The sequence below is a fragment of the Vicia villosa genome, unplaced genomic scaffold (assembly GCF_029867415.1).
Source record: "Vicia villosa cultivar HV-30 ecotype Madison, WI unplaced genomic scaffold, Vvil1.0 scaffold7, whole genome shotgun sequence".
NCBI classification, from domain to species: Eukaryota; Viridiplantae; Streptophyta; class Magnoliopsida; order Fabales; family Fabaceae; genus Vicia; species Vicia villosa.
In genome coordinates, this window is record NW_026706810.1 from 2,703,626 (window position 1) to 2,726,759 (window position 23,134).

At 37.5% G+C, this 23,134-nt stretch overlaps 1 protein-coding gene across 1 annotated transcript; it reads left to right on the forward strand.

The window, feature by feature from the left end:
* Positions 1 to 4,919: 4,919 nt before the first annotated feature.
* On the forward strand, positions 4,920 to 9,125 carry LOC131643143 (uncharacterized). The gene is made up of 5 exons (XM_058913296.1): positions 4,920 to 5,183; positions 5,229 to 5,481; positions 5,659 to 5,866; positions 5,954 to 6,170; positions 9,015 to 9,125. Exons 1-5 carry the CDS (start codon positions 4,920 to 4,922, stop codon positions 9,123 to 9,125), a joined length of 1,053 nt encoding a protein of 350 aa, XP_058769279.1.
* The last annotated feature ends 14,009 nt before the right edge of the window (positions 9,126 to 23,134 follow it).

Here is a 23,134-nt window from a genome sequence, read left to right on the forward strand (position 1 = left end):
AAATACTTAGAATATTTCTAAGTTTTTCATGACCTATAGCTTCCAAAGTTCATATCTCTTAAATGATTGATCCTTTGAAAAAGTTCCTTTGTAAGAAGTTGTTTTATTTGATGAGATCTACAACTTTCATGTTGGAAGTTTTATGAGTTGTGTAGGTGAAATTTTGAGATCCATGAACTAGGTCAAAATGCACTAGTTTGACTTTTTGTTGACTTTTTGATCCTTGATGAATTTTCTTGATTTTATTTGGTCAAATGACTTTAATAATCATATGTTGATGATATTGACCCTTAAACTTCATGGTTTGACCAATAATCTTAAAAGTCAAAGGTGATCTTGTACAGTTGACTTTTTCCAGATGAAGTGAAATCTTGGACTTTAGTAATGAATCAAGTTCTCCTCCTCAGATGAGTGATATGAATGGACTATATTGAGGTACTAGAAGCTCTTGAGTCATATTTTGAGTTAGAGACCCATGTCCTGATTAAAAGTCAATTATCTAGGTAAATTAGGTCAAAAACCCTAATTGTCGACCAGGTGAAATTGATGATTGTAGATCTTGAATTGAAGTACAATGCCTAATGGACATTGTCGTATGCATCATTTGAAGATGATTGGGTCTCTTGAGTGATGCCCTGGGGCTTTTTAGGGTTTCCCAAATGTGGTCCCTGATCTTTAGTCCTTGATGGGCTCAAAACCCAAGCCTGGTGATCTGAACAAACCTGAGCCCTGATTACTGATGTCTAATCAACAGGGGTGGGTAAATGAATCATCTGAGTCCCATGTTTGTATTAGAAGTCCTTCTCATATTGATTGATCCTTTGCCTGAACTCCTTTGTCCTTGAGCATCCTTGATTAGGTACCAGATGAAAGAGTGGCTGCTCTGAGTATTTATCTTGAGTTTGATGAAATGCCTGAAGGTGTGACATCTCAGGGGGGGTCAAAATTAGGGTATGACAACGTGCAAAGGATAAATTATTTTCATAAACTTTAGCATTGGACTCAAAATGAGAAACTTACAAATTTGCAAAACAAAAGCAATGGGAACGAAACCATGACATCGCCGACACGCAATATACGCCTCACGCTGCAATCATTCTGATCCGCCACGATCTTTCTTACTAGGGATGTTACCAGTAGATCATCCCAGAAAAATCCAAATCAGGATTTGCAAACAGCTTGAATGGGTTAAACAAGTTCAATGGGTGACAAAGAGATAAAACGTTGAAGTCATCACACATACATACTCATTTGCACACCAACATTCATACACGCAACATTTGCACCCAAACATTCGTACACGCAACATTCGCACGCAAACATTCATACGTCTACATTATACAAACAACAAGATCATAAGCATACGCATTTGCAAAGCAATCTTCTATGCAAGTAAACTTGTCCGCACCGGGGCGAGTGTTAGGAGTGAATAAATGGTGTTTTCATGTGTTACATTAACTACCTTTTGAGTTAAAAGTGAATTTATCTTGTGATTTTTAAGGATTTTATAGTTAGAATTGAAATTTCGAGGTTCGATGTTAATTGTAGAACGACTTGTGTCACTTTGGGTGTTATTTGTGCAGATATTGAGGTTAAGGAGCAAAGACGAAGGAACACGCAAGCGTAGAAGCTCTGAAGAAAGAGGAATCACAAAGAATTGGGCTAAAGCAAGTGGCGAGCCGCGCCAATCATGGCCGAGACGCGCGAGACCTTCTGACTTGGGTTCGCACCGCGCCTGCCGTGTTGCGCCGCGGTGATTGCGTTATAAAGAAAAAAGGCTATAAATAAAAGCCCTAATCCTCATAAGGAGAGAGACTTTGGAGAGAGACTTTTTGTGAGCGAAATTAGGAGAGCAATCTGATCCTGAAGCTAAGAACAACAATTGAAGGTGGATTCTTAACCAATTGAAGACATTCCATTGATGAAGATGAATTCCTCTATTGATTCTTGTGTGTTCTTCATGTCTATGGAGAGCTAAATTCCTCTTGTTGAGTTTAAGGTAGTAGTTAGCCTATGAATATACAATACCATTGATTAATTCCTATGAACAATTGTTTGAATTTATTATCAATAAGAAACCTTGTTTTTATCTTAAATCATTGTGGAGTCTTTGATCGATAGAAAATATTCTAACTTTTGCCCTAGGTTACTATATTGATTCAATCTCAATTTGCAGAGATGGAATTGTGATTGGGTTTTCATAATTATCGTTCTTTATTACTATTATCGATATTGATATTTGGAGAGATCGAGTCTCATAACGGTAAAAGTCTATCTAATTTGGTTTGCAGACATGGAATCATATTTGATGATAAGTGAAGATAGTAATTCAAATGATTGTTCAATTGTGATTTAATTAACAAATTGTATAGGAATAGGTTGATGAACCCTAAAGCTCAACATATCTCTTTAATCGTTAACAAACTTTCAGAATTTGCATTTAAATTATTGTTTAGATTTAATAGCATAATTATAATCACACAACAAATTCGACTACTTTCCTCACTCAAAATAAACAACTATAGAATGGCAGTAATATTAATCCAATCTCTGTGGATACAATATATACCGAAAATATTTACCCAAAAATACTTTCAACAAATTGGCGCCGTTGCCGGGGATTGGTGTCAATATTGCACGCATTGCAATAGTTTTTATTTTGAGTTTTTGTTACTATTTTATTGACCTTGTTGTTTCACTCGTTTGTTAGTTTTTGCAGAATTTCGTTTATGCGCAGCAAAATCCCAGGTGATCAACTTCTTTTTGATCCCGAGATCGAAAGGACTGCTAGGAGGTTAAACAGCAAAACACGAAGAAGAGAAAGCATAGCAAGAGCAAGAGACAACGCAACCGCGACATCGTCACAACAACTTGAAACAATTGACGAGTCGCAAGAAGGACTTTTCTTTCACGAACTATTCGCTGTAGAAGAACAGGAAGTTATTATACAACCAACTGTTGTCAACATGGCTGCTCCTGGTCCATGTGCAAATAGTCCAAGACTCAACCCACAGTTTGCTAGAACTGCCGCCAACGGGCGACCGTCAGAATTGAAGACCGGTATCATACAGTTGATTTGTGCAAGTCCTTTCGCCGGATTGGACCACGAAGATCCGTACACGCATCTTACTCGGTTCTATGAGTTAGCGGGTACGACTGGTGTAGCTCAAGTTGATGAAGAGACACTATTCAAAAGGTTGTTCCCACATTCTTTGTTATCTAAGGCAAAATAATGGTACTTGGATCAACCCGAAACAGTGATGATCGACTGGAATACCTTAGAGGAAAATTTTTTAGAAAGGTTTTACTCTCAAAATCGATTCTTTGAAGCAAAAACAGCAATAGCCGTATTCTCTCAAGGAAGTAATGAATCATTGAATGAATCATGGGAAAGGTATAAAGCTATGTTGAGAAAGTGCAAAGGACACGGTTTTGCAGAAGTTGATCAAATCCCCATTTTCCGTAATGGTCTCACGCCTACAAACAAGACACTCTTGGATGACACAGTCGGTGGTTCACTCATGTCCAAGACACCTGCTGAAGCTACTCAGATAATTGAGCGAATGACTCTGAATGATCGTCAGGGTAATCATGATCGAACTGTCAGAGATAAGAAAGCCGGAATTTTAGAATTAAATAACAGTGATGCTCTGCTGGCCTAAAATAAGTTATTAACATCGCAAGTGGAACTTTTGACACAACAAATGTCTAAATTACCACAACAACTCAAGGAGCTAAATGGTGTATCTAATTCTTACCAAGTTGCGAAGTGTGAGTTATGCAAGGGAGAGCATCAGACAGGATTTTGCCCGCCGGTGTTGGAAGAAGAAGTGAATTACATGAACAACAATCAAGGACAAAGGCATAATCAATATCAGAATCCTCCGTATCAACAAGGTTATCCACCAAGGAATAACAATCAAGGTTATCAACAAAGGCCACATAATCAAGGATATCAACAACAAGCCTTTCAACCTTACGCTCAACTGTCGCCACAACAACAAGGAGGACAATCTAAGTTGGAAGAGACCATGAATCAGTTCATGCAAATGTCAATGACAAATCAAAAGAATCAAGAGGCAGCTATAAAGAATTTGGAAACTCAAGTGGGCCAACTGGCTAAACAGATTGCAGCTAATCAATCAAATGCAACTTTCTCAGCCAACACTCAAGAGAATCCAAAAGAGCATTGCAAAGCGGTGGTGACAAGGACTAGGCAAAAAGGAAGTAATAATGAAGTTGAAAAGAATGATGTTGAAGATGATACGGAAGAGAAAGCTGAAAAACATGATGGAGAAGATGAAGAATATGAAATTATTGATAATAATGCTGAAGAAGAAAATGTGAATAAAGAAGTTAAAAAGAAAGAAAAGCTAAAAAGAAAGAGTAGTAGAGAAAAGATGGCAAGCAACGTGATACCAAGTCAACATTTGACATATCCCCATGCTCCATCAAAGAAGGACAATGCGAGGCAATATGCAAGGTTTATGGAAATTTTTAAACAACTACAAATTAATATTCCATTCTCCGAAGCAATTGCTCAAATGCCAAAATATGCGAAATTCATGAAAGATATCTTGACAAAGAAGAAAAGACCGGAAGAAGAAGTTGTTATAATTGATGCACAATGTAGTGCTATAATATCACGCCTTCCTCAAAAGGCGAGAGATCCTGGAAGAGTCACATTGCCGGTTACAATTGGCAATCAGAATATTGGGAATGGATTGATCGATCTAGGATCAAGTATCAATTTAATTCCTCTATCAATAGTGAAGCGGTTGGGAAATATTGAGATGAAGTCAACAAGAATGACTTTACAATTAGCAGATAAATCAACCACTCTTCCTTATGGAGTTGCACAAGACATGTTAGTGAAAGTTGACAAATTTTTGTTTCCGGTAGATTTCGTTGTGATTGACATGGAAGAAGATAAGGAGTCCCCTATCATTCTTGGAAGATCATTCATGAAAATAGCCCGGATGATGATCGATATTGATGATGGTATAATGAAGTTAAGAGTTCAAGATGAAGAGGTATGCTTTAATCTTTTCGATGCCATGAAGCAACCAAAAGACAAGAATGACTGTTTTCGCATGGATGTTACTGAAGAGAGTGTAGTTGAAGTGGCAAACCAAATTCATCCATCTAGCCCTTTAGAGAGATCTCTTGTTGAATCTTTCAATGTACTTACTCAAGAAGAAGAAAAAGAAATTGAGTTGTTTTTAAAGGAACTAGAGAAAGGTGGCAACACGATCACAAAGGAGGACAAGGTAGAAGATTTGGAGCTAAAAAAAGGAGTTAAAGAGTCAAAGATAGAATTAAAGCTACTCCCACCTCATTTGAAGTATGTCTTTCTAGATGAAGAGGGAAATAAACCGGTCGTTATCAGTTCTAAGTTGACTACAAAAGAAGAGGCAAGACTCATTCAAGTTCTCCAAAAGAATAAAGCTGCAATTGGATGGGTATTGGCGGATCTGAAATGTATAAGTCCTGCATATTGCATGCACAAGATCATGTTAGAGGAAGAATTCAAACCGGTAGCTCAACCACAAAGAAGAATAAATCCAACAATGAAAGAGGTAGTAAGGAAGGAGGTGATCAAACTTCTAGAAGCAGGTATGATTTACCCAATTTCTGATAGTGCATGGGTGAGTCCAGTACATGTTGTGCCAAAGAAGGGAGGCATGACGGTAATCCGTAATGACAAGAATGAACTCATCCCAACAAGAACCGTAACCGGGTGGAGAATGTGCATCGATTATCGCAGACTCAACAAAGCTACGAGAAAAGATCACTTCCCTCTACCATTCATGGATCAAATGCTTGAGAGGTTATCGGGACAGAATTACTATTGCTTCTTAGATGGGTATTCCGGGTACAATCAGATTGTGGTAAACCCAGAAGATCATGAGAAGACAGCTTTTACATGTCCATTTGGAATTTTCGCATATAGACGGATGCCATTTGGATTATGTAATGCTCCAGCTACTTTCCAACGGTGTATGCAAGCCATATTCTCAGACCTCATTGAAGAAAGTATTGAAGTATTCATGGATGACTTCTCAGTATTTGGAAAAACTTTTGATATGTGCTTGAATAATTTGGATGTGGCACTTGGAAGATGTATTGAAACCAATTTGATATTAAATTGGGAGAAATGCCATTTCATGGTAACTGAAGGAATTGTACTCGGACACAAAGTATCTTCCAGAGGACTTGAAGTGGACCAGGCCAAGGTGGAGATAATTTCAAAGCTTCCACCTCCAATAAAAATGTCAAAGGAGTAAGAAGCTTTTTAGGTGCAGGATTCTATAGAAGATTTGTGAAAGATTTTTCAAAGATTGCCAAGCCCTTGAGTAATTTACTCAACCAAGGTACATGTTTTAATTTTGATGAATCTTGTGTACAAGCTTTCAATGACCTAAAAGAACGGCTAGCCACCGCACTTGTGATCGTAGCACCCGATTGGAAAAACCATTTTGAACTTATGTGTGATGCTAGTGATTATGCCATAGGTTCGGTATTAGGCCAAAGAAAAGGAAAAATATTTCATGTCATACACCATGCAAGTAAGGTGCTAAATGATGCTCAAGTCAATTATGCTACCACAGTAAAAGAATTGTTAGCTATAGTGTATGCCCTTGAAAAATTAAGATCCTATCTCATTGGGTCAAAAGTGGTGATTTACACAGACCATGCGGCCATTAAATATCTGCTTACTAAACCGGATTCGAAGCAAAGGCTCATTCGTTGGGTTCTTCTTTTGCAAGAATTTGACATAGAAATCCGGGATAAAAAAGGTTCAGAAAATGTGGTAGCAGATCATTTATCCCGTTTGGTCAATGTAAATGTCACCAACCAAGAGGCTGAAATAAATGATGAGTTTCCGGATGAACAACTTTTTCAACTCCAAATAAGACCTTGGCTCGCCGATCTTGCTAATTATAAAGCAACTGGTATGATACCGGAGGATTTTGATTGGAACAAAACGAAAAAGTTGTTAGCCGATGCAAAATATTATGTGTGGGACGACCCATATTTGTTCAAGATAAGTAAGGATGGCATTTTAAGAAGATGTGTTACTGAAGAAGAAGCCCAACAAATCTTGTGGCACTGTCAAAATTCACCTAGTGGTGGGCATTTCAACGGATGGAGGATGGCAACAAAAGTTCTCCAATCCGGTTTTTTCTGGCCTACTATTTTCAAAGACGCCCATCATCATGCAAAGAATTGTGACAAATGTCAAAGAGTTGGTGGGATAAGTAAACGAGATGAGATGCCGCTTCAAACCATTATTGAAGTAGAAGTTTTTGATTGTTGGGGAATCGATTTCATGGGGCCCTTTCTTCCTTCTTTTGCTAATGAATATATTCTAGTTGCAGCGGATTATGTCTCCAAGTGGGTAACTGATATGATGATATTGTGTGCTTATTGTCAATCTTGTTTTAAGTATTGCAAGTTGTTTTGGTTTTTTTTATTTTTATGATGTTCTCAATTTAGAGTGAGTAGTCCTGAAAACACAAAGAAAAGCTCAAATGAAGAGCAAGCAAAGTACCAATAATGGAGCAACATGTATGAAAGTGGTAGTAAGTGAATGTTCAAAAATTTCAGTTTTCACTTTCTTTTTTTCAATAAGTAGCAAGTCAGGTATGAATTTTCAAACTCAAACTCCTAGTGTGTGCATGAAACATAGGTTGTTAGTAAATACTTGGAAGAAGTTCTTTATGGTACACCATTTTTGTTGGATCGGCTTAGCCTTAACCATTGTGAGGAAAACTTTCCATTGTTTACTATATATGCAGGAGACCATCGATTATTTCAACTTGTTTGTATCATGCTAAACCATTTGTCGCATCGTTTGTGGAAATCTGTGGAAGTGATTTAGGCATTTGTTTGAATCTGAGAGTTTCTTTGAGTCGATTCCATCTTAAAACTTATTTTCTTCTGTGAGAGTGTGATCCTTTGCTAACCATTCTTTGAGCCTGAGGTCAAAATAAATTCCATCATATGCACCAAGGAAAAACCTGGTGAGTCTTGATCTGAATAAAAAATTTTTGTTTTGGACCATCAACCACAAAATTTGGTGATGTGTTTTCTCTTTTACCTTCATAGAAAGTAGGGGAGCATTCATAGAATCTGAATACAGGGTGATCTCCAAGTTGGGGAGAATCATACCAAAAAGAAGAGTAAGTTTGTAGGTGGTGATTTGTAAAGAACGAAAGAAATTCGTAGCTTGAAAAAAAAAGAAACAAAAGAAAAACAATGTTTGAAAGAAAACAATTGAAAAAAAAAAGAATAAGAAAAACATCGAGCTACGAATGAAAAAAGGGGAGAAGTGGGTGAGAAAGTTTGAGGTATAAAGGAAAAAGGAAAGGAGATATGATTCGGATGCTTCCCTAGAATAGGAACAACCCTCGTTTATCTTCTTCTCTTTGAATCTAAAACCACATTACAACCCTAGAAAGACCTTCTGATTCTCAGATTCCACAGGACTTGATGCTAACGATATGGTGAACGTATGATATGGATTTTTGTTGATTTAATCGTTTGGATGAGTGTTTAACCCCTCTATGATTCATCATACTTTTTTATGAGAGTGATTAGTGTTGATTCAATTGCAATTGTGTAGCATTTTGAACTTCTGGAGGTAATTTTCTTTCAAAATCTGTTTCATGTATGTGTTCTGAGTTTGCAGGGAGATGAGGAGTATCTGATTTGGCTGCTGAATTGAGCCACTTGAAAAACCTTTTTGAAAAAACTTGTGGCATGATTGTTGGTATGTTTTTGTTGTTTCGTTGAGGTAAGTAATTTTGTTTAGGGACAAACAAAACTCTAAGTTGGGGAGAGTTTGTTAGGAGTGAATAAATGGTGTTTTCATGTGTTACATAACTACCTTTTGAGCTAAAAGGGAATGTATCTTGTGATTTTTAAGGATTTTATAGTTAGAATTGAACTTTCGAGGTTCGATGTTAATTGTAGAACGACTTGTGTCACTTTGGGTGTTATTTGTGCAGATATTGAGGTTAAGGAGCAAAGACGAAGGAACACGCAAGCGTAGAAGCTCTGAAGAAAGAGGAATCACAAAGAATTGGGCTAAAGCAAGTGGCGAGCCGCGCCAATCATAGGTGAGACGCGCGAGACCTTCTGACTTGGGTTCGCGCCGCGCCAGCCCGTGTCGCGCCGCGGTGATTGCGTTATAAAGAAAAAAGGCTATAAAAAAAGCCCTAATCCTCATAAGGAGAGAGACTTTGGAGAGAGACTTTTTGTGAGCGAAATTAGGAGAGCAATCTGATCCTGAAGCTAAGAACAACAATTGAAGGCGGATTCTTAACCAATTGAAGACATTCCATTGATGAAGATGAATTCCTCCATTGATTCTTGTGTGTTCTTCATGTCTATGAAGAGCTAAATTCCTCTTGTTGAGTTTAAGGTAGTAGTTAGCCTATGAATATACAATACCATTGATTAATTCCTATGAACAATTGTTTGAATTTATTATCAATAAGAAACCTTGTTTTTATCTTAAATCATTGTGGGGTCTTTGATCGAAAGAAAAGATTCTAACTTTTGCCCTAGGTTACTATATTGATTCAATCTCAATTTGCAGAGATGGAATTGTGATTGGGTTTTCATAATTATCGTTCTTTATTACTATTATCGATATTGATATTTGGAGAGATCGAGTCTCATAACGGTAAAAGTCTATCTAATTTGGTTTGCAGGCATGGAATCATATTTGAGGATAAGTGAAGATAGTAATTCAAATGATTGTTCAATTGTGATTTAATTAACAAATTGTACAGGAATAGGTTGATGAACCCTAAAGCTCAACATATCTCTTTAATCGTTAACAAACTTTCAGAATTTGCATTTAAATTATCGTTTAGATTTAATAGCATAATTATAATCACACAACAAATTCAACTACTTTTCTCACTCAAAATAAACAACTATAGAACGACAATAATATTAAACCAATCTTTGTGGATACGATATATACTGAAAATGCTTGGACTTGCTTGATACCTCCTGAATTATACTACAGACCTCCAACTGCTCGAGCTCCAAAATGGAAGTGACTATGGTGTTCCTCCACTTACAGAAGTGATCTAGGTGCTTGGATCACTTCTAATGAACCTCCTCGAGGTGTTAGAAAGCTTACTTTCAAAAGAAGAGCTCTGGTTTGAAGAATTCGATTCTTCTTGCCAAAGAACTTTTGAAAACCATAAGCATGAGGGAGAGAAAGAGAAAGCAAGAAGTCGAGTTGCTTTGGTGTGTCTAATACCGAGGAATGCACTTGTATTTATAGGAAAAGATCTCTGTACAGATTGGAGGAGTGAGCTTGCTTAATGAGGGAGTTTTGGTTTCTTGGCCATGAAGAAATTCAAAGAATCTCCAAAATGTAATGATGGCCAAACCGAGCTAGCTCTCTATCCATTGATCTTATCTGATCTTGGGGAACATTTCTGATGCAGAGTGTGATCCAATTGGTTGGTGATAAGATTCCTTTGGTGATTCATCCATTTGCCATAAATTCACAAATGTAATCATTACATAATCACATGTTCTTGTTTTGGGATATTCTCCAATTCTCATGCCATGGTGAAAATGAATGCATTGCATCTTTTCTTATGTGTTATGGGTCGTGTAGCATCCATTAGTGAAGTCATTTGCACAAATTTGCAAAGTTTCAAAATGGTACATGACCTATAATTTTACTTCATGAGGCCAACTTTGAACAAGTATAACTCTTAGCTCAAAATGAATTTGGAGAAGGTTGAGCATAATTTGAAAAGCCCTTAACATGTACTTCAATTATTTATTTTGGAGTTTTTCCAAAATCATTTGGGAAATTTGTGAAAAACAGGCCCAAAGTTTGAAGAAAACTAGGTTAAAATACTTAGAATTTTTCTAAGTTTTTCATGACCTATAGCTTCCAAAGTTCATATCTCTTAAATGATTGATCCTTTGAAAAAGTTCCTTTGTAAGAAGTTGTTTTATTTGATGAGATCTACAACTTTCATGTTGGAAGTTTTTTGAGTTGTGTAAGTGAAATTTTGAGATCCATGAACTAGGTCAAAATGCACTAGTTTCACTTTTTGTTGACTTTTTGATCCTTGATGAATTTTCTTGATTTTATTTGGTCAAAAGACTTTAATAATCATATGTTGGTTATATTGACCCTTAAACTTCATGGTTTGACCAATAATCTTAAAAGTCAAAGGTGATCTTGTACAGTTGACTTTTTCCAGATAAAGTGAAATCTTGGACTTTAGTAATGAATCAAGTTCTCCTCCTCAGATGAGTGATATGAATGGACTATATTGAGGTACTAGAAGCTCTTGAGTCTTATTTTGAGTTAGAGACCCATGTCCTGATTAAAAGTCAATTATCTAGGTAAATTAGGTCAAAAACCCTAATTGTCGACCAAGTGAAATTGATGATTGTAGATCTTGAATTGAAGTACAATGCCTAATGGACATTGTCGTATGCATCATTTGAAGATGATTGGGTCTCTTGAGTGATGCCCTGGGGCTTTTTAGGGTTTCCCAAATGTGGTCCCTGATCTTTAGTCCTTGATGGGCTCAAAACCCAAGCCTGGTGATCTGAACAAACCCGAGCCCTGATTACTGATGTATAATCAACAAGGGTGGGTAAATGAATCATCTGAGTCCCATGTTTGTATTAGAAGTCCTTCTCATATTGATTGATCCTTTGCCTGAACTCCTTTGTCCTTGAGCATCCTTGATTAGGTACCAGATGAAAGAGTGACTGCTCTGAGTATTTATCTTGAGTTTGATGAAATGCCAGAAGGTGTGACATCTCAGGGGGGGTCAAAATTAGGGTATGACAATGTGCAAAGGATAAATTATTTTCATAAACTTTAGCATTGGACTCAAAATGAGAAACTTACAAATTTGCAAAACAAAAGCAATGGGAACGAAACCATGACATCGCCGACACGCAATATACGCCTCACGCTACAATCATTCTGATCCGCTACGATCTCTCTTACTAGGGATGTTACCAGTAGATCATCCCAGAACAATCCAAATCAGGATTTGCAAACAGCTTGAAAGGGTTAAACAAATTCAATGGGTGACAAAGAGATAAAACGTTGAAGTCATCACACATACATACTCATTTGCACACCAACATTCATACACGCAACATTTGCACACAAACATTCTTACACGCAACATTCGCACGCAAACATTCATACGTCTACATTATACAAACAACAAGATCATAAGCATACGCATGATGCATACGCATTTGCAAAGCAATCTTCTATGCAAGTAAACTTGTCCGCACCGGGGCAAGTGTTAGGAGTGAATAAATGGTGTTTTCATGTGTTACATTAACTACCTTTGAGCTAAAAGTGAATTTATCTTGTGATTTTTAAGGATTTTATAGTTAGAATTGAACTTTCGAGGTTCGATGTTAATTGTAGAACGACTTGTGTCACTTTGGGTGTTATTTGTGCAGATATTGAGGTTAAGGAGCAAAGACGAAGGAACACGCAAGCGTAGAAGCTCTGAAGAAAGAGGAATCACAAAGAATTGGGCTAAAGCAAGTGGCGAGCCGCGCCAATCATAGCCGAGACGCACGAGACCTTCTGACTTGGGTTCGCGCCGCGCCAGCCCGTGTCGCGCCGCGGTGATTGCGTTATAAAGAAAAAAGGCTATAAATAAAAGCCCTAATCCTCATAAGGAGAGAGACTTTGGAGAGAGACTTTTTGTGAGCGAAATTAGGAGAGAAATCTGATCCTGAAGCTAAGAACAACAATTGAAGGTGGATTCTTAACCAATTGAAGACATTCCATTGATGAAGATGAATTCCTCTATTGATTCTTGTGTGTTCTTCATGTCTATGGAGAGCTAAATTCCTCTTGTTGAGTTTAAGGTAGTAGTTAGCCTATGAATATACAATACCATTGATTAATTCCTATGAACAATTGTTTGAATTTATTATCAATAAGAAACCTTGTTTTTATCTTAAATCATTGTGGAGTCTTTGATCGAAAGAAAAGATTCTAACTTTTGCTCTAGGTTACTATATTGATTCAGTCTCAATTTGCAGAGATGGAATTGTGATTGGGTTTTCATAATTATCGTTCTTTATTACTATTATCGATATTGATATTTGGAGAGATCGAGTCTCATAACGGTAAAAGTCTATCTAATTTGGTTTGCAGACATGGAATCATATTTGAGGATAAGTGAACATAGTAATTCAAATGATTGTTCAATTGTGATTTAATTAACAAATTGTATAGGAATAGGTTGATGAACCCTAAAGCTCAACATATCTCTTTAATCGTTAACAAACTTTCAGAATTTGCATTTAAATTATTGTTTAGATTTAATAGCATAATTATAATCACACAACAAATTCATCTACTTTCCTCACTCAAAATAAACAACTATAGAACGACAGTAATATTAAACCAATCTCTGTGGATACGATATATACCGAAAATATTTACCCAAAAATACTTTCAACAGCGAGCGAATCCCATTGGTCCAGGTGAGCTTGCTAGGGCTATGGCAAGTAATCCTTTTGGGATTAATTAAAACTACGATAGTAAGCAGGTGTGGCTAACTGCGACGACTTACTAGAACTATAGTAAGTGGGTCATACCATCTACGATAAGCTTAATCCAACTACGATAGCAAGTAGGTATGGCTAACTGCGACGACTTACTAGAGCTATAGTAAGTGGGCCACACCATCTACGATAAACTTGCTGAAACTACGAATGTAAGCAGGTATGGCTAACTGCGATGACTTAATAAAACTATAGTAAGTGGGTCATACCATATACGATAAGCTTACTCCAACTACGATAGCAAGTAGGTATGGATAACTGCGACGAGTTACTAGAACTATAGTAAGTGGGTCAAACCATCTACGATAAGCTTGCTCCAACTACAATAGTAAGCAGGTATGGCTAACTGCAACGACTTACTAGAACTATAGTAAGTGGGTCATACCATCTACGATAAGCTTGCTCCAACTACGATAGTAAGCAGGTATGACTAACTGCGACGACTTACTAGAACTATAGTACGTGGGTCATACCATCTACGATAAGCTTACTCAAACTACGATAGTAAGTAGGTACGGCCAACCGCGATGACTTACTAGAACTATAGTAAGTGGGCCCTACCATCTACGATAAACTTACTCAAACTACGATAGGGAGTGGGTATACCAACCGCGACGACTTACTAGAATTATAGTAAGTGGGTTTCCTACAAACTGCAAAATCTTGCTAGCACCATAGCAAGTTAACTACTTTCTACGCAGCAAACTACGAGTCCTCGCTATGTAAGTCTCAGGCGTTAGCAAGGCAATTCCTTTTTCACTACCAGGTACAAGGCAAATTCAAGGGGTCTTCCATTATTTAATAACTATTCGATCCGAAAGACGTGAGAACTGCGTATTCTCACGCCATTCAATCAAAGGTAATTAAATAGGGGCAGCTGTCATACCCCAAAATTTTCCTTCCACATTTCATTCACAATGATTCAAAGCTCAAGAGTTTCATTAAGGCATTCTCCTAAGCAAGGATCTCCTAAAACTAGGGTTTAGTACCCTCCTGAGGAAATTAACAAAATAAGGTCTCCAAGGGAGTTCCCCATGGTTCACTATGTTTCAAGATACCTCTATGTCAAAAGTCAAAATCCAATCCCAAAGTGTGCTCATTCAATGGCTCAGATGATCCACAGTCGACTAGGTTGACCTAAAATCCAACCATGGTCAAAGTATAGTCAAAGCTCATGAATTTTGGTCAACATCAAGTATGGGAGATTATATCCATCATTTGATCAAGGGTTTATCATGATTCATCAATAAAAACTCAGAAATGAACAAATTCAAAAGGTTCAAATTAGGGTTTTTTATAGGAGAAAGTCAACTCAACTTTGACTAGCCATAACTTTCACATGGAACATCAGAAATTCCTCACTCAAATCCTATTTGGAAGGAAATTGGGTTCTCTACAACTTTTTCTCTCACCAGCCAAGGCCAGAAATGCTTCATTTGGGAGATATGGTACAAAAGATTATAGGTCCTTTTCAAAAGTCAACCAAAGACAGTTTTTTGTCAAAGGGCATATCATCAAGATAAAATCCCCAAATGAAAAATATGTTCCAACGTGGCTTATAGAGGACATCTTGAATTTTCCAAAAAGTCCTAGAACACCTTCATATCTTAAAAATTGAGAGAGATATGCCTTGTCAAAGTTGGGTAATCTTGGAGGCAAAATGTGAAATAAAAGATGTTCAAATTAGAATTTTTTTGCAAATGGGCCTAACCTTTTATGACTTAATATTGGTACACAAGCTACCTAAGTTATCCAAACCTTTGGCCACGAATTATATCATTTTTATTGAATTTTCTATAATTTTTTTTCACTTAAAAAATGATTTAAAGTGATATAATTGAAAAGAAAATCAAATATTGGATTAAAGGATTCATATTGATCAATTCCAATCAATATTTATTGCATATTTGCAATCTAATTTCGTGCTATAATGAGTGAAAAAGATTGGTACAAAATTTGACAAAAATAGAAGGTTTCAATTTAACTTTCAAATCAAATCTCCAAGCTTGGCAAGATTTGATTCAAAGGGCCTTTGGATTGTTTTGTTGACCTAATTTTGTTCCCCTATAAGTACATGACACATAGCAACCGAAGGGAGGTTAAAAAAAAATTCTGGTGAAAGGCACGTTGGCAAGAGCAAGAAAGTTCATCCAAAACTCCAATTCGGTTAGGGAGAATTAGGCTATTAAAAGAAGATTAAAAGGTTGCAAAAGATTCCTGAGATCATTCTGAAGCTGTGTGTATCGTTGCTCTGCATAAACACCCTCAGATTGTTCTCCACCGAGCCAAGGTATGTGGTTTTAAAGTTATGATCGATTAGAATAATTCATGCGCATCCATGGCAAATTGATTGTATATTCTGATTATTCTTGATGCCCTGAACGTTTCTGGGTGGTTTAATTGGGGTTTGTATGTTTAAAACGTAAATCACCATTATCGGCCGAGTTAGGGTTCATAAGTTGGATTTGGGATTTTCTGTTAGGGTTAAAATTAGGTTAAACCAAGGGCATGATTGGATTCGTACGGTTGGGACGAAGAGGATAGACAGGTCGCGAAATGTTTATATGCACATGTGTGCTATTCGTTATTAAATAGGTTGATTTGGTAGGAGATGAATCCCTAGCAAAATCGTAGCTATTTGTTTTAGGAATTTGCAGGTCAAGTGAAGAAGATGATGGCGTGGCATCATCTTGTTGGTTGTTTTGAAACACTTAATGGTGAATACTATGCTCCTTTAGGTTTTGGCAGGGTTTAGGTTTTGGCAAATTTTTTAGGGTTTGGCAAATTTGCCATTTTTAGGATTTGTGATTGTTTTTTATATATTTAATTTGTTTATTTATTTATTTTTGCCTTAAAATATTTAATTGCTTATGTTAATATATTTGCATTTAACTGCCTAATTGTTATATTATATAGGCATTGCTGGGTTATATATTTGTGTTAAAACCTAAGTGTGAGAGTTATCTTTGAGACCAGGGGGGACTTGAATCGCCTACGAGTCTTATTGATAACTCCACTCGGAGTGGGTTGAATATTCGGAAATGTCCAAAACGAGGCTTGACTTTGTTGAGGGCAGGACTGGGTATTTAGCTGATCTCTCCGAGAACCGACCCCAAAAATTCGAACCTCATGGATAAAATGAGTTGTTCTAAAATCCAAAGAGACAAAAAGTCTCGGAGGCTACGAGCGGCCCCATGAGACCTTCTAGAACATACCCATGGGAAGGGTCGGCTCCCTAGAGCCGCTACGTCGAACCTATGAACCTAGGGCCTATGTGAGTATGTGCTAAATATATGTGTTGTTTATCATTTGTTTATACGTCGCTTCACAAACCAAACTCAAATCTCGAAATTGTTCCAACAATTCCAATTCTCGAATCATCAACATATGCAACGATTTCCTACTCAATGCATCGGCTACAATATTCGCTTTTCCAGGATGGTAGTTCAAACAAAAATCATAATCTTTCAAGAATTCCGACCATCTTCTTTGCCTCATATTCAACTCTTTCTGATCAAACAAATACTTCAAACTCTTGTGATCACTAAAAACGTCAAATCTTGATCCAAACAAATAATGCCTCCAAAGTTTCAACACAAACACAACGGCGACCAACTCTAAATCATGCGTCGGATAATTTCTCTCATGAACTTTAAGTTTCCTTGAAGCATAAGCTACCACTTTCCCTTTTTGTATCAAAACACCTCCCAAACCCAACAAAGAAGCATCACAATACACGATAAACAGTTCCAAAGGAACTGGAAAAATCAAAATAGGAGTCGTAGTCAACATTCTCTTAAGCTCTTGAAAATTTGCTTCACATTGCGAAAGTAAATAAAAGCTTGACCCTTCCTAGTCAACAACGTCAACGGCAAAGATAACTTAGAAAATCCCTCAATGAACTTCCTATAATAACCAGCCAAACCAAGAAAACTTCTAATCTCAGAAACAGACTTATGAGCTTCCCATTGAGATACAAACTTAATCTTCGCAGGATCAACTGAAATACCTCCACTTGAAATCACATGGCCAAGAAATCTCGCTTCACTCAACTAAAATTCACACTTAGAAAGCTTAGCAAACAACTTCTTCTCTTTCAACACAGACAAAACAGTTTTCAAATGCTCCGCATGATCATCTTCGCACTTAGAATAGATCAAAATATCATCAATAAACACAACCACAAACTTATCAAGATAATCATGAAAAATCCTATTCATATACTCCATGAATACACCAGGTGCATTAGTCACACCAAACGGCATCACTGAATACTCATAATGTCCATACCTCGTTCTAAAAGCAGTTTTCTGAATATCCTTTACCTTCACACGAATCTGATGATACCAAGACCTCAAATCAATATTGCTAAACACACAAGCTCCAACCAACTGATCCATCAAATCATCAATCCTCAGAAGTGGATACTTGTTCTTAATCGTCACTTTGTTCAATTGCCTATAATCAACACAAAGCCTCGTATAACTTTCCTTCTTCTTAACCAATAAAACAGGTGCACCCCACGGCGATACACTAGGACGAATAAACTTCTTCTCCAACAAATCTTCAAGTTGACTTTTCAACTCTTTCAACTCATAAGCATACATCTGATCGGTCACGATTCTCACTATGTCTTTGCCACTTTCCTGATGATAATCCAGGTATTCTGCATTGTTTAATGTCATAGTATAGTCTTTTTAATCGGTTTAAGCAAGTTTGTTTGTTTTTGCAAGTTTTATCCTTTTGTTAGTTTTCGAGTTTATTTTCCCATTTTATGCGTTGGTTTGGTTGTTCAATGGTACTTCAGATCTAGGAAATTCTTTACGCGAACCTGTGCAAGAAATGTCAGACGTAAAGAGCAAAAGAAAGAAGAAAAGAGAAGATCAGCAGTGCAACACGGGCGCCCGTGTTGAGGAACACGACCCGTGTTGCTGAACAGTCAAGAAAGAAGAAATGGAGAAAAGCAGTGATGCAACACGGGCACCCGTGTTGCCTAACACGACCCGTGTTGCTGTTACTGAGCGCAAAGTGTTTCTTTGATGGATCCAGAGGACCAACACGGGCACCCGTGTTGCCTAACACGACCCGTGTTGGCTGGTTACGCAGATTTTCATGTTTTTATGATTTTCACTCAAAAAGTGATCCAGAAGGGCGTTTTGGACTTTATGATTTAAAAAGAAGGGTTTGCAATATATAGTGAGGAATTGAGAAGAGAAGGGGTATCTTTTGACACAACCAAAGAAATTGAATCTGAAGCAGAGCAACGTATGAGATTATTGGAGAAGAGAGATCATTCATGAGCAAGAGCAATTGAAGATCACAAATTCCCCAATTATCTGTAATGTTTCACTTTGATATTTTTGAATTTCTTTTGAACAATATGAGTAGCTAAACCCCCCAATGCTAGGGGGGTGTCCCTGATTTGGTTTGTAATGACTTTTGATATTCTGATTTGATCAACTTCATGTTTATGTTATTCAGTTCAATTTTATACTGTTCTTAATGCCTTCTTTATCGGACCAATAAAGATTGTTCTGTGATTAACAAATTGCTGGCTCGCGATTGTTAAGGTTTGTATTAAATTGAACCATAGTAGATATCACCTAGGACTAGGGATACCCTATGGTCACTACGAATTCTTGATAGAAAACAAGCTTGGTTTTATCTGTTCTCTCTAAGGACTTAGGGTTGTAGATGAAAAACCAAAGGTTTGCCCAATAAGGATTTAGGGGCAAACACTCTAAAGATGTAGTAATTGAATACCATGAACTTGTTGAAAAGATCTCAAATAAGGATTCAGAGTTATTACAGAGCAAATTACACACCTTGCCTTGGCATTTACTCATATTAGTGAAAAAGCTCTTATTTATTTTCCGCTATTTTTATTTTAAATTTAGAACTTATAAATCAATCAAAAACACCAGTTGCCTTTTTGTTTAATTGAATAATTATATAACTCATATTCCAACGCAGTCCTCGTGATCGATACTTGGTTTTCAACCTTTTATTACTACTTCGTAAGAATAGTACACTTGCTATTTTTCCGATCAAGTTTTTGGCGCCGTTGCCGGGGACTGCCAAATATAAGTTAAATAATAATTCAATTGAATTTTTGTTGCTCTGCAACCAAAATTTTATTTTTTGTTATTTAAATTGCTCCTACTAATATTCATCTAATCTTTGTATGCGAGGTAAGGCCTCAGCTGAACTTCTTTTTGACGCAGAACCAGAAAGGTTATTTCGAGCAAGACGCCGAGAAGCTAAGCGAAGAGAACTGGAAACAAAAGAAGAACCGCTGATAGTTTCAGATCCCGAAACAGAGAAGACTAATTCAGTACATTCTGAGCATTCGGATTCTGAACCTGAAACTATGGCCGAAGACCCACCTCCTGTGGAAAGACTTTTAGGGGATTATGGAGGGGCAAATGCACCTCTTGGCCGGATGACAATTGTTAACCAACCGGTCAATGTTGCCCATTTTCAGCTGCATCCGGCAACAATAAGACAACTTGAAAAGAAACCATTCTCTGGAAGGATCAATGAAGATGCAAATAAGCACTTACAAAGGTTTCTTACTATGACAACATCATTGAAGATAGAGGGGCATTCTGAAGAAGCCAAGAAATTGGTGATGTTTCCGTTTACATTATCAGACGATGCTGAAGAGTGGTTTTACTCTTTACCTGCTGGAAGTATCACAACTTGGCAACAAATGGAGACAACATTTCTGAATGAATATTTTCCAGCTTCTGTGTATATCCGCAAGAGATATGATATAGTTAATTTTAAGCAAAAGGAAGGAGAATCACTTGGAGATGCTTATAAAAGATTCAAGCGGTTGTTGGTTGCATGTCCTACTCATAACATGGATGCAACCGAGCAAATGCAGAATTTTGTGAATGGTCTTAAGCTTAAGACTAAACAACTCATTGACACAGCTGCTGGTGGTTCCACAAATTTCAAAACAGCCACTGAAATAAAGAAGATCATTGATGCTATCGCAGCAAACGAACACTTAGAGCTGTATGACCGCAGTGTAAATCAACCAGAAGGGTTAGTTGATTTGAAGTTGACGAATCAAGTTGTTAAGATGGAAGAGCAAATAGCAGCTGAAGTTGAGCGTAGGATGAAACAAATGGCTCTTGAAAAACAAACGGTGGCTCAAGTTCAGCCGGTTCAACCGATTCAAGCAGTGAATTGTGAAATATGTGGAGGACCTCACTTTGCCGTGCATTGTGTGGCAACAGCTCAGCAGGTGGAAGAAATTAACTTTTTGAAACAGAACAATCCTTACTCAAATACTTACAATCCAGGGTGGAAGAATCATCCGAATTTCTCCTGGAAAGATCAACAAGGGAACGTTCCAAAACAAGGGGCTGTTCCTTATCAAGGTATTCCACAACAACAGCAACAATATAGGCCACCACAACAACAACCTTATCAACAGCCGTATCAGCAACCTCAACAACAATTCCAGCAACAAGGGCAAAGAAAAGCAGATTGGGAGATCGCCATTGAGAAGATGGCTGCTCAAGGCTCCCAATTTCAAGAAGAAACAAGAAGTAACTTTCGGAATACAGGAGCATCAATAAAAAATCTTGAAATTCAAATGAGTCAAATAGCACAACAATTGGCAAGCCCTCAGCAACCTGGTGCTCTGCCTAGTGCCACAGTTACAAATCCCAAAGACCATAATAATGTAAGCGCTATAGTAACTAGAAGTGGTAAAGCGAAAGAGGTTGTTGAGGAGATTGCTAAAGAAGAAGAGCCATTGCTTGAAGTAGATGTAGAAATAAAAGAGAATGAAGCACAAGTTGAAGATTTAGGTGTGTTGGAACCAACAACTAAAGGGAAGGCTAGTGAACAAAAACCGGAAATCAAATTACCGTTTCCAACAAGGAATAAGAAGAAAGGACAGCACGAGAAAAACTTTCAAAAATTCCTGGAAATGTTTACGAAACTTGAGTTGAACATCCCATTCCTGGAGGCGTTAGAACAAATGCCTACCTATGCCAAGTTCATGAAAGATATCATCTCCAAGAAAAGGACAACTGATTGTGATCCGATTATTCTAACTGAAACTTGTAGTGCAATTTTGCAGGGTATGAAGATTCCGGTGAAGAAGAAAGACCGAGGCTCTGTAACCATTCCTTGTACTATTGGGGATAGATCATTTAAAAAGGCTCTTATTGACTTAGGAGCAAGTGTTAGCCTTATGCCGTTGTCCATCTACAAGAGATTGGGAATTGGTAAAGTTCAAGATACAAGAATGACACTCCAATTTGCCGATCATTCCGTAAAAAGGCCGTACGGGATAGTAGAAGATGTGCTCGTAAAGATAGACAAGTTTGTGTTTCCAGTGGATTTTGTAATTCTAGAGATGCCAGAAGATGAAGAAATCCCGATCATTTTGGGAAGACCATTCCTGGAGACCGGGAGATGTTTGATAGACATAGAAGAGGGCACGATGACCTTGAAGGTGTATGATGAAGAGTTAAAAATTGATGTGCGAAACACCATGAAATACAAGGATGATGTTGCTACTAGTCAACATATTGAGGTTATTGACCAAATTGTTCACAATGAGGAGGCTTTGAAGTCACAACAATTACCTTTAGAAAGAGTGTTGAGTTTATCAATTTTCAACGAAACTGAAGAGGTTGACGAAGAAGAGATAGAAGTGTTGAATATGATGGAGGCAAAACCTTTCTTTAAAAGTTCTCGACAAAATCGGTGGGAGGATTTAAGGCAACCATTAGTAGAGGAAAAGAAAGAAGAACCAAAAAAGGGAGCTGAATTGAAACAACTACCGGAGAACCTAAAATATGTCTTCCTAGACACAGAAAGCAAATGTCCGGCCATTATAAGTTCACACCTTGAAGTTATCCAAGAGAACAAACTTGTTGAAGTTCTGAAAAAGCACAAAGGGGCCATGGGATGGTCGATTGACGATTTGAAAGGTATTAGTCCTACGGTTTGCATGCATAAAATTCTCATGGAGGATAATCACAAACCGGTAGTCCAACCTCAACGAAGATTGAATCCAGCAATGAAGGAAGTAGTCAGAAAAGAAGTGGTGAAACTATTAGATGCGGGGATGATCTACCCGATATCTGATAGTGCTTGGGTGAGTCCTGTACATGTAGTGCCGAAGAAGGGAGGAACCACGGTAATAAAAAATGAGAAAAATGAGTTAATCCCTACGAGGACAGTAACAGGATGGAGAGTTTGCATCGATTACAGAAGGCTGAAACTGGCGACAAGAAAGGACCACTTCCCGTTACCTTTCATAGACCAAATGCTAGAAAGGTTAGCGGGTCATGCTTACTATTGTTTCCTCGATGGTTATTCGGGGTATAATCAAATAGCGGTCGCACCAGAAGATCAAGAAAAGACAGCTTTCACTTGCCCGTTTGGTATCTTTGCCTATAGAAGGATGCCATTCGGGTTATGTAATGCTCCAGCTACTTTTCAAAGATGCATGCAAGCCATCTTTGATGATATGCTTGAAAAGCATATGGAA